At 44.2% G+C, this 12,426-nt stretch overlaps 1 protein-coding gene across 5 annotated transcripts in view; it reads right to left on the bottom strand.

Annotated features, from left to right (window-relative positions):
- CCDC91 (coiled-coil domain containing 91) overlaps window positions 1-12,426 on the bottom strand; it is a 127,993-nt gene that overhangs the window by 38,299 nt on the left and 77,268 nt on the right. For 4 of the 5 annotated variants that reach the window (XR_015058958.1, XM_085884061.1, XM_085884059.1 and 1 more), the window contains exons 11-12: window positions 10,317-10,493; window positions 4,453-4,566 (exon numbers count right to left, since the gene is read on the bottom strand). Coding sequence is in view for 4 of the 5 variants with exons in the window: in XM_085884061.1 (XP_085740187.1) it covers window positions 4,453-4,566; window positions 10,317-10,493 (291 nt within the window). In the remaining variant the exon portion in view is untranslated. Of the gene's footprint in view, window positions 1-893; window positions 3,946-4,452; window positions 4,567-10,316; window positions 10,494-12,426 lie in introns of those variants that run through there. The other variant, XM_085884060.1, reaches the window with a different exon arrangement.

Below are 12,426 nucleotides of genomic sequence, written 5' to 3'. Positions count from 1 at the left end.
AGAGCGGGAGACGGAGAGCGGGAGACGGAGAGCGGGAGACGGAGAGCGGGAGACGGAGAGCGGGAGACGGAGAGCGGGAGACGGAGAGCGGGAGACGGAGAGCGGGAGACGGAGAGCGGGAGACGGAGAGCGGGAGACGGAGAGCGGGAGACGGAGAGCGGGAGACGGAGAGCGGGAGACGGAGAGCGGGAGACGGAGAGCGGGAGACGGAGAGCGGGAGACGGAGAGCGGGAGACGGAGAGCGGGAGACGGAGAGCGGGAGACGGAGAGCGGGAGACGGAGAGCGGGAGACGGAGAGCGGGAGACGGAGAGCGGGAGACGGAGAGCGGGAGACGGAGAGCGGGAGACGGAGAGCGGGAGACGGAGAGCGGGAGACGGAGAGCGGGAGACGGAGAGCGGGAGACGGAGAGCGGGAGACGGAGAGCGGGAGACGGAGAGCGAGAGACAGAGCGAGAGACAGAGCGAGAGACAGAGCGAGAGACAGAGCGAGAGACAGAGCGAGAGACAGAGCGAGAGACAGAGCGAGAGACAGAGCGAGAGACAGAGCGAGAGACAGAGCGAGAGACAGAGCGAGAGACAGAGCGAGAGACAGAGCGAGAGACAGAGCGAGAGACAGAGCGAGAGACAGAGCGAGAGACAGAGCGAGAGACAGAGCGAGAGACAGAGCGAGAGACAGAGCGAGAGACAGAGCGAGAGACAGAGCGAGAGACAGAGCGAGAGACAGAGCGAGAGCGAGAGACAGAGCGAGAGACAGAGCGAGAGACAGAGCGAGAGCGAGAGCGAGAGAGAGAGACAGAGAGAGAGCGAGAGCGAGAGAGAGAGAGAGAGAGAGAGAGGTGGGGGAGGGTACTGCACTGTATTAGTGGAGGGCGGAGTGAGGGCAATTTGAGGAAATCTCACACACACACACACACACACACACACACACACACACACACACACACACACACACACACACACACACACACACACACACACACACACACACACACACACACACACACACACACACACACACACACACACACCGATCTGTTGAGCCATTTCATAGAAGATTTTTGAAGGTTTAAAAAAAGATGAAGGTTTAAAAAAAAACAAAAAAAACATGACTGCCAAATCATGTGACCGATGACGTCATCAATTTTTTTTCTGTGGACCATTTTATCCCGAGATGACTCAAAAATTTTCATACTGATCAGATGTAGTGTTCTACATTCACAATTATAACATCATAACGGAAGCACCAATGACGTCATAAAAAAAAAATATATATATATATATATATATATATAAATATAAATATATAAATAACACTCCCCATGAGGAGTACTTGCCATGTGCCAAATTTCAATTTTTTTCTTTGGAACAGTTTCAGAGATGGAGGTCAAAAATTTTCCCATTTTTCCAACATGGCTGCCAAACCACATGACCTATGACGTCATAATTATCAGTAAAACATTATATACGAGTAGTCGCTCCAATAGTGAAAATTTAATCTCAATCCGACAAGCAGTTGCGGAGAAAAACACTAAAGTTCTGTGTGGACAAACAAACAAACAAAAAGAGAGACAGACAGACAAACCAACAGACCGAAACCCAATACCCTCTTCCTCCGGTGAGGGTAGAAAGTCACATGTAAAGTCATGTACAGTACTGTGCAGCAGGATCCACCTCCCCCAACGCCTCTACGTCATCGTAAACACTGTGTGGTTCTTCCTGGGTTCCAACACTATTCTTCCTGGGTCTGCGTTGAACTATTCTGATCCTCGATCCACATAAGCAGCATCCGCTCCATCTTCTCCACCATGCTGCCACGAGGACGGCGAGCCCTTTGAACCGTTAACTGCATCACATTCTTGATGCTTTCCTTGATATCATCAGCGCTCTTAGAGATGGTTCGTAAGGTCGTTGGTGGCAGGCAGAGACCTAGCAATGACCACTGCCCCCTCTCTCTACCCTCCATACGCATTACAATGTCCGCCTTGGTCTCCAACGCCACCGATTTCCTTCGATTCTTGACGGCAGGCTCATGAGCAGGACGTTTATCACTCATGTTTAACGAAAATTAACTTCACAAAAAAAAAAAAGAGCATAGTTCACCGGGTGGAAGCTGAAGAGAGACCAAGAGGACATGGGTAGGGGAAGTGTTCCAATGAATACTATTAACCAATAAATACTTTGTTTACATCTATGCAAGTCACAACAGTTACATCCTTACACGTACAGTACTGCATTCAGTACTGTAGTGACTCATTAATTTTTCTTCATATCTTGCTCATAGAGTATTTGTCATAAAGAGAATGTGTGAACATTATTCGTCAATCCGTGGAGTCCTTCCAGAGAGCCAATCAGCATGGCGGATATGAGGAGGTTGACATTCCTGGAGATCATCATCATGCCACGATTGGGAGCTCGCGTGCTTTTTCCTGGCAATTCATTTTCATTGTTATTCACGAGTAACAACACGTCAAAACTGTATTTAATAGTGACTTTTGTTGTACATCACCAAGACTATTGAGTGGGATTGGTTTCGTTTGTTTGGTTGTTTGGTGTGCTTGCCATCTTCGACGCCATCTTAAAGCAACGGCGGCTCAACACCAAGAAAGCCTTTTTCTTCTTCACCAACCGTGGCAGAGACGATACGGAAGGAGTAATCAACTGGACTGAATTTACACACAGACACGTCATTGCATTTTAAATGCGAGTGACATTTCTTTTGTTCTCGAATAAACATCGTCATCACCTGGATGAAACACCATCAACATATCATATCCAGCACATTGAAAGGAATAATCACAAGTACCAACCTGCCGGGAACCGGCGACGTTATATGGAAACGTCACGACGTAGTAAGAAAAGTGATCCCCTATTGGTTCGCGACGTTATAGTAAAATGACGACGTTGGAAGTGACATTGTAGGAAAAATTACTGTATCACTCAATCAGGAAGCACAGTTAGCTCGCTATTGTGTACAGCCTGTGGCTGCTGGTTGCATCATCTTGTCCCTCTCTCCCTGTCCCTCTCTCCCTGTCCCTCTCTCCCTGTCCCTCTCTCCCTGTCCCTCTCTCCCTGTCCCTCTCTCCCTGTCCCTCTCTCCCTATCTCTCTCCCTGTCCCTCTCTCCCTGTCTGCTGGTGTCGCTGAAGCAGTGCCCTCTATAACCAGTACGTACACTGGTGCTCACTTTTCCGACCTCAGAAGGATGACCTGGTGTTAATTCAACGGAAAACAGGGGCTCAAACGCAAGATCCTGGGATCTCAAGCCAGCCACCTTAACCGTTAAGCCAACAACAGGCTGAGGAAGCGCAACACAACTTTACAAGTGTTCTTTACCTGCTGGCTTAACGCATGCCTTAATCTTTTGAGGTATCTTACATACATTACATTACCATTACAAAACATCATCAGAGGTAACATTTAATGTGAGATGTACAATACCAGACATTGAATGCCTGTATTATCCAAATGGTTTTCATGAAAACAGAACCACTCCAGTGTGCCAACCTTCATTCCAAAGAATATTACGCATGCTTTCTTGCACCCTGTAGACCAGTGATCTTCACTATTTTTTGTTTTTTTAGAAGGGGACACTTTTGCCGATAAGACATCAGTGTGAGAGCCGCCACATCGCCTGTAGGACTCCAAAATGGCAGCTGTCAGGCCCCAACTCCATGTACTTTTTTTTTTTCGTTGTGGTTACTGGGCTAAAAGCATAATTGTTTGTACACTGCCATCTACTAATGTAGTGATGTTACTTTTACGCTTCGCATTGGAACACTCATTTGAAACCATTGGGTCAATTTGATAGCATTTATGGCGGATTATGATGAGGCGTTTTCACATTTGTGTATTATCGGCCGCACATCAGGGCCGCACCTTAGACCACCAGGGGCCGCCAGTGGTCCGCGGGCCATGCAATAAAGAACAAGGCCTTGGACAGAAAAATCTGCAAATACAGAGACAGATCTACAAGTAATTAAGCACAATGCCTGGAAGCCAGTGTGCATTCGTTTCTACCTCTTGGCTTAATCAGGGAGATGAAATCTGCTCAAGTTGCAAATATTGTGCCACTCAGTTTTCATTTGTTTAAAAGAATACTACTGCAGCGCTTGAATGATTCCTGAATATTAAAAAGGTTGAACTTTCAATAGCAGTTGATTCACATGAAAATCGGCAACGATTAGCAAAACTCAGGAAAGTGACACCATGTGATCCACTTTTATTCACCACGACCAAACAATTTCAAGTGGAACACCACCCCCTCGCCCCTCAACCCCTTCACTTTTCTGGCCTCCCGCAATTTCCCACTCCAACTCGGAGAAATTACATTAATGTTAGAAAAAGTTTTTTGAATGGGTCATTCACTGACGTTTACTCTTGCCACATATAAACACACTAAAAGTCTGGTCACAATGGTACCACATGTTCACATTAAAACTACTGCAAATCTCACCTGGCACGCTTCTTTTGCAAGGGTGTGCATCTCCAGCAGAGTTTGCTCCTTTGCCTCCTGTGCTGCTTGTTTGCCACATTCCCGCTCTTCTTCCACAACTTTCCTCAACATCTCCTACACCCCCCCCAAAAAAAAAAAACAGTCAGAAGAGCAAGATAATTTTAAAGTGACTTTTTTTGTAAATAGTGTTTTTTAAGACAAAGTCAAGGCTCATGGAAGAGCGAGAATACAGAATGGATCAGGATGCAACAGAACAAAAGGAAAAGAGGGGAAGGGGGGAATCACCAACAGCACAGCTGAGGGACAGAGAGAGACAGAGAGAGAGAGAGAGAGAGAGAGAGAGAGAGAGAGAGAGAGAGAGAGAGAGACATGGAGAGAGGGACATGGAGAGAGGGACAGGGAGAGAGGGACAGGGAGAGAGGGACATGGAGAGAGGGACAGGGAGAGAGGGACAGGGAGAGAGATGGGAAGAGGGACAGGGCGAGAGATGGGGAGAGGGACAGGGAGAGAGGGACAGGGAGAGAGGGACAGGGAGAGAGGGACAGGGAGAGAGGGACAGGGAGAGACGGAGAGACAGAGAGATGGAGAGAGATAGATAAAGAGACTTGGACAAATAAGGGAGATGGGGGTGGAATGAGAGGGAGGCCCGGACACATGAGGTAGTGGAAATGGATATAGAAGCACAATCTCAGGAAGAAAGAACTGGAAATTTGGAAGAAGATAGGTTAGGGAAGATGGGGTTAAAAGAGTGAGAAAAGATCATGGTTTTGGATGGGGGATGATCTGAGATGGTTGTGAACAGCCGTCTTGAAGACTTGGAGGGAAGCATGAGATGGAAGAGAATGTTGGAGTTGGTTCTACAGGTGAGGGGAAAAAAAAGAGGAATAAATGAGTGGAGGTATGCTGGTGGACCACATGCACCCCGCATAAACTCGGGGGGGGGGGGGACAAAGCATGGAATGAGCAGAATGCGCAAGATCAGAAAGGAGGTGGTAGAAAATAGAGACCACCAACCTGTTTGTAATGGGAAACTGACAAGCCCACAGACTCAGTTTTATCACATTCTAATGATATTGAAGGCCTTGGTTTCCATGGCATCAAGCTGAGCAAGGTGTGAGACAGGGGTGCAAGCCCAGAGGGGAGAGCAATACTCCATCAAGCTGCGGGTGAAGGTCTTATAAGTGGATTGGAGTTCAGGTGTGCAAGACTTTGTACAACAAAGGATTCCCAGTCGGAGAGAGGGATGGACCAACTTAAAAATGTGGTTTGCCCAAGAAAGATCACGGCTGATAATGAGACCCTGTTTAAGGTACTGAGGTACTGTGCTTTATATACACATGTGAATTACTATTATGATCAGTGTTGCTCTTCAGGATTATTTTTTTCCTCCCCACAAAGCAAAGATGATGGTGTAAAAGCATTTCAACAATGGGCAATTTCTCCACACCAAGGCCCAAGAGGTTTAATTGATCATCTTGGGGAAAAGATGTGCCACAGCCCTGATGGTCCAAAATGTCACATTCGTTTAGATTTATTCGCAAAAAAATGGCCAAGCAGGTTAACACTTGCAAACAAGATCATCAAATTTAACCTGTGCAAGTCAACGCTGTACCATGGATATGTACATTTTTGGTGGAGCTAGTCCAGGTACAATGATATAAACTACTTTTTATTAAACTATGCACGTTACACAATCACAGTATAAACTTAACAGTCAATCGAGCACCAGTTGTCGAGTTTGGGGTACTTGCATATCAATTGCTTCAGAATCATGTGACCTTTTATTTTTTAACCGAGTACTGCACACATTATAAATATGTAATGTAGATTATCAAATTATCAAGAATAACCCTGCGTAGAGGCATGAAACTAGTTTAAAACACAAAAGGAAGAGGGTTGGGTTTTATGGCTTTGTTAATTTCCCTCGCATTTGACCATAAGCAAAGTAGAAATTTTGAATGAATGCGTGAGCAGGCAGAGCGGATGAGGGGAAAGGAAACAGGAGAAACTTGGCTATTGTTGTGATGCAATGAAGTGCTGTGTGCCTGGGAATTCCACACACAAGCACTTGGAAACGTTGCTCGCCCCAATGTCACTCACTCATGCACCTAACTTGGAAGCAATATCTCCCTCCCTACCCCCCCACCCCCATCGTTGAGTGGCTGCAGCACATCTCCTTGACTTCGGTTATTCTCACCCAGCATCCTTGCTTCTCCCAGCCCCTTTGTCCTCTGCTCAATAAGCCTGTGCTCCTGCATCAGCAAGGTCTTTTACAGCTGATGGTTCCATCAAATTAACTTTATCAGCAGTGACAAATCCAGGGTCCAGGCCAATTTCAAAGCTGTCGGTATTTTGTCCTTATTTCCATTTTTAATCAGATTCTTGCAAGATTTTAACCATGACCCAGAATACTCCATGGGAAGGGAGGGCTAAGGATGGGGTGTTCCCCACCCATTATATTTTTCCCACCTCAAATGCCATCAACTCTAACTCTAATTGAGACAAGGTTGAACAAGTTAACTCAGTGTTTGCTTCTGAAGGTCACGTACACAACCAATTAATCTCTGTACCTAACTTATATCATATCAACTGCCTCCTGGACGCTATAACCTTTACCTCCAAGGAAAAAAATAAAAAGTTCTGGCAAGTCTCGACTGCAGTGGAGATGGATCCAGAGGGCAGAATCTGCTTGGAAGAACACAGGTGTTATCAAATTCTGTTCTGCTGTTCTTGTTTATCCTGTAAATGATTATTTTCAGCCTATCTGTCAATTGAGGTCACCTCCTCTCATAGAAAACCTCAAGATTTTAACACGTTAAGCCCAGAATCTCTTACAAGTACAGCAAACATCACTCCAAGATAGCATGCAAAAACAGATTCTCTCAACTACAGGTTGGTTAGCTTCGTTCGAATTATAAGCAAAGTCTCAGAATCAATAATTGCAAGTGACATCAAGGTTTTCCTTTTCTCAAATGGCCAATTATTTTTTGAACAGCTCTTTGGTAACCTGGAACAGATCAGATACTGCTACGATGCTTGGAACATATCTTTAACTTCAGGCAAATCACATTCTCACCCTGTCCTTCCAGAAGGATCGTCAAATGAACATACCAATCTATTTCCACACTAAAACACTGCAAGATGTTTGGTCTTTCAAACTTATAGACCTCACTATCAGCTTAGACCTCTTCTGGGAAGCTTATATAATCAACCCACACCTACAAAATTTTAGTTTCAGACTGCGCATCCTCCATTCTGCCAAGTAATTCCTTAGCAAACCTGAATTCTTTCACAGCATGCAGTCCAGCCTAGATCTCAATGGATTACTGCTCTTCATGATGGGCTGATACTCCCACTTTACAGCTCTCTCCTGCATGCTGTAGAATTCAAAGCTCTCAACATCATTGGCATCTCCCACAAATAAGCAGAAGTGCAGGTTCTGCTGCTCTCTGATCGAGCCATGTTGGTGGCATCTGTTTTCTTATAGATTCTCCTCAGATCTTACATTCATCATTCCCTCCCCGGTCACTTCAAATTGCACAGGTTCTTCCAGTGACCCCCTCATTATGAACCCCTCAAAATCCACATTCACTGCTCACCTGTTGTCTCCCACTTGCAGAATCTCCTTCCTCAGTGCACTTTTCCCATTTTTCCCTCCAGATTTTCAAGTTGACACAAGACAAACATCTCAGACCACCCTCCATTCAGCAGCAGACTGGGTTAATAATAATAATAATAATAGTAATAATAATAATAATGATGATGATAAGTTCCCTGACAAGGAACTTCAACACAGGAAGTGAGACCATATGGGTCACCAAGCCTGCACAATGCTGAGCATCAAGTAACTATGATAGAGTATGCACAAACCAAGCCTATGGCTGTTTGTCCATACTCTATCCTTTTTAAAATGCTGAGCATCAAGCAACGCAGCAACACGTACCATTTCTAAAGTCTTTGGTATGACTCGGCAGGGGTTTGAACCGCCGACCTCCTGGACTCAGAGTGGACGCTCTAACCATCAACGCGCCACCGTGTCTGATAAAGTTGATTACCAAAATAAAATTGATTTTCTTTTTAAAGATATTACAATTGATCAATGAATAAACCTCATGTCGGTAGTTGAGAGATCAGCAAAAAAAAAATCCTTTCTGAAGCGACTGGGGAGAGAACTGTCATTCTCGTTCATCTTCTCCAATCAAATTATATCACTGAGCTATTGTCAAACATCCCTTTGTCTTTACTTTCCTGTTGGTATTCTTTTTTGCCACCAGCACTCAATTCGCAGAGTTGAGAAAGTTAGAGACAAAAAGCCACAGAATCACAAGTACTACTCGTCAGCCACAAGATCCAGAGATGTGCTGTAAGGTTGAGAAACTGCAGCCACCATTAACTCATTGGCAATGGCTATTGATGCTTTGAAGAACATGTATGATCCATGTGTTGGGAGTAAAGTGTGGATAAAAGTCTTAGTTATGTGTTTGCATGCTGAATGTGCCAGCAGTAAACACTTCAATCGTTTTGCGCAGGTTTTCTTCACTTTTTATACGAGACACTAACTGTTCCATCATCACCATCATCATCATCATCATCATCATCATCATCAGAGTTTGGCTATAGAAAAATGTTTCAAGTGAAGAATTCTCCTCAAATACAAATGCAGCTGGTAGTGTTGTAGAATTACACAACAATGACCATTTTGGCATGCAATTGTGAAAAATGATAGAAGGTTATCTTACACTTTGTTTTGGAACTATTATCATAATACACTATAAAAATTTGAGCTACACCATAATTCAGACTGATGAGCAATTCCGTCATACAAATAGTCAACATATGGAAAAATCCTAATCATAATAAAATGCTTTAAGCTTTTCAATACGATTTTTCGATGGAGACAGATGTAATACCAGGAGGATTTTGGCACAAAGAAAAATGCCTCCCAATTTCACTTCTCCAATTCCTGACTTTCTCACCACCCCCAAAAAATGAAAATAACAAATAAATAATACCAATAAAAAAAATTAATGATCTTGGGGTAATGGGTTAATTTAATTATAATTAATACACATCTCTTGGTCTACATGTTCAGATGAGCCATCTTGTAATTACCGCAATTAGTATAGCGAGGGAGTCTCGTCAGATCACCCTCTCAAGGATCTGAGACTCCTGTGGAGCCAGCTCTGCAACTGACCAGCAGTTCAAACGTGGAGCAAAAGCCTGTCAGACTACAGCATGTCACCCATCAGCCAAGTGCGAGATCGTTTGACCAGTGCCAAGCCCGCCAGCATTCGGGGTGAGGAATGTCCCAAGCTCTAATTATATGTTCTTTTGTTTCTCCCCTGCGCTGTCTCGCTCTCCGTCTCTGAGTGCATGGATTTGTTTTGATAAGGCTTAAAGTAAATAAACGTAGAACATGTGTTGGGAAACATAAACATGGTTTCCTCTCGGGTTGTTATTATTGTTTTATTTTCCTTCCCCTGTTCCCGTTCCTATAATTTATTTGTAAATAAATGTGTATTTTTAAGTGCTCATATGTTCTGGCTCACCGCTGTTCATCCACGCAATATTACACAGAATGGGTTTTATAAGTGTTGATCCATGTGAGTATTGCTGTCAGCATGCCTAATTTGCATGGCTCCAGATACGAATTGTAAATGAATGCAGCGATTAACTTGTCGAAACATATTAAAGCCTGCACTATAAGCCTACCAACTGCATGGTTTAAATTTCAGAGATTATCTCTGGTGTGGCCCGTGGGTACCCTTAATTCGGTAACTTGACACCTAATTTATCACGGCTTCGCGCCACAGTCAGGGAACCTGCTCATGCGACAAAACATATCTCACCAAGCACAATCATACCTGGCTCTTCTGCCTCTCCTTCTGCACCAGGTCCTGCAACAAGGCTTCCAGAGCTTTTGCTTCTTCCGTAACCCTATCTTTCAGCCGAGAGGCAAGGGCATCCTCAGCCTCAAGCCTCCTTACTTCTTTCTCTTCCTCCATGCTCTTCTGTGCTGTGCGCCATAGTTCCAGCTCTTCCTGTGCACCACGACATGCTGGCAATTATCAAGTGACTACATGTAAATTTTCCATCAACACTCGCTATGACATTACCCCACACAACAGATACTTAATACTCACCACGTATCAGGGCTCTCAAATGTTGTCGTTTTTGTTTCATTGAATGGACTATTTATCAATATAACAACCAAACTCTTCATGCAGGAAAAAGAACAAAGAAAACCAGCATGTGACCACCCTAATCCAATGATGCCAATTTTACAAGAAATAAACAGGTGACTGAATGTCCACCAAGAGGATGTCATGCGATCCAAATTTCAATTTTTCGAAGCTCCAAAATGCTCTTATGGACAAACCAATACTCATAAAACAACCAAACTGGAATAACGACTTCACAATGCACAGCAAGTCAACCCTCCAGAAAGGCCACCTCAAGTGATCATTTCAGGAGAAAATTAGTGAGCTTGCTCGCACAAGTTAGGTTTTAAAAATGTTACTCATACAGAAAATGTTATGAGCTTACGAGTTATTGAATCGGTACTTGGAGGCAAAATATATGGTAACGTGTGAAAGGTATGGAGACAACACAAACTCTACAACTACTTCTATCAAGCGAAAGAACTTCGATCCTTAACGTGACACATAAAAACCTCATAAAATGAACAATGAAAAACTGTTTACTCTTACTCCCATTTTTCCACATTTGAATTTTGCACAAAATTTAGAAGGTAGCCACAAATTATACATCTCATCAATTTATTGTAAACTAATGGATACAACAGTCAGGGACAGGTTGGATGGAATAGCATTCCATAGGATGGCAGGGCCATAGAACAACAATGACAAATCACATAATGGTTGGGTTGCAGCACCACCTGGTGGAATGTAAGAAATACAACAACAAAGCTTTTATGACAATTTTCCTCTTTTTCAGGGAGTTGATGGGATGATCCATCCATCCATGGGGACCATATACTGTGTGCAGAGCGTTGGTGGTGCCTAAGCAGTCTCCTCAGCGATTGGGCACAATCCTGGACGTGTCGCCACTCCGACGCAGGATACTCTAACAATAGATGGAGGCCCTCAATCTCAGAAACGAGATCAGGGATATCTTTCTGGAGATGTCTTGAGCATTTGATATAGTCTGGCAGCCGACCTTGCTCTCCAACCTCTCTGCCTATGACGTTCTTGGCCACTTCCTCCCACGGCTTCTGACTTCCTCCACTCTCACAGTAAATATGTGGTCTCAACGGGATCCTCTCCTCTCCCTATCAAGGCTGGAATGCTCTTAGGCAGTGTCTTGGGCTCAGTCCTATTTGTTATCTTCATCAATAATCTTGCTGTCTCACAAGCTGGTCCAATATTTGGAATATCTTTGAATCCTGACAAATCTCACACTCTCACTGTGTCTCTTCAAAAGGACCATCTCCCATCTACTTATTTTACAAACCGATTGAATAAATTCAGTCACTCAAACTTTTGAGCCTCACCCTCAACCATCATCTTTCTTGGACAAACCACATATCAAAATTGGCCTCCAAAGCCAGCCACAGACCTGGCATCCTCCATAGTGCAAGATCTTTCATTGGCACATCAAACTTTTATCTACGTACAAGGCCTCTGTCCACATCTTTATAACATAATGCTCTCTGCTTTGGTCCAGCACCCTTGCCTCACACCTTACTCAGCTCAACACTATGGAAATCAATGCCTTCAAAATCATTGGTATCTTCTGCCATGAAGCCGGGTCTCTCGGCCTATTATTTTCACATTGCAGACCAGTTAGTGGTCTTTCTATTCCTCCAAGTCTCGTCCCTGTACACTGCTGTTCGTGTGTCCCCCCTCCCTCCGCCAACTATTTCCACTGTTCTTTATGTTCTGTAGTGTCCTGGTCTGTTCTGTCTCGTGGTAGAGTACACCCTGAATAATTATTTCACTGCATTCAATTTTA

The sequence above is a fragment of the Eptatretus burgeri genome, chromosome 6 (assembly GCF_056783735.1).
Source record: "Eptatretus burgeri isolate ZD-2024b chromosome 6, Ebu_testis_v1, whole genome shotgun sequence".
Lineage (NCBI taxonomy): Eukaryota > Metazoa > Chordata > Myxini > Myxiniformes > Myxinidae > Eptatretus > Eptatretus burgeri.
This window is presented reverse-complemented; position numbering and strand designations above follow the sequence as displayed.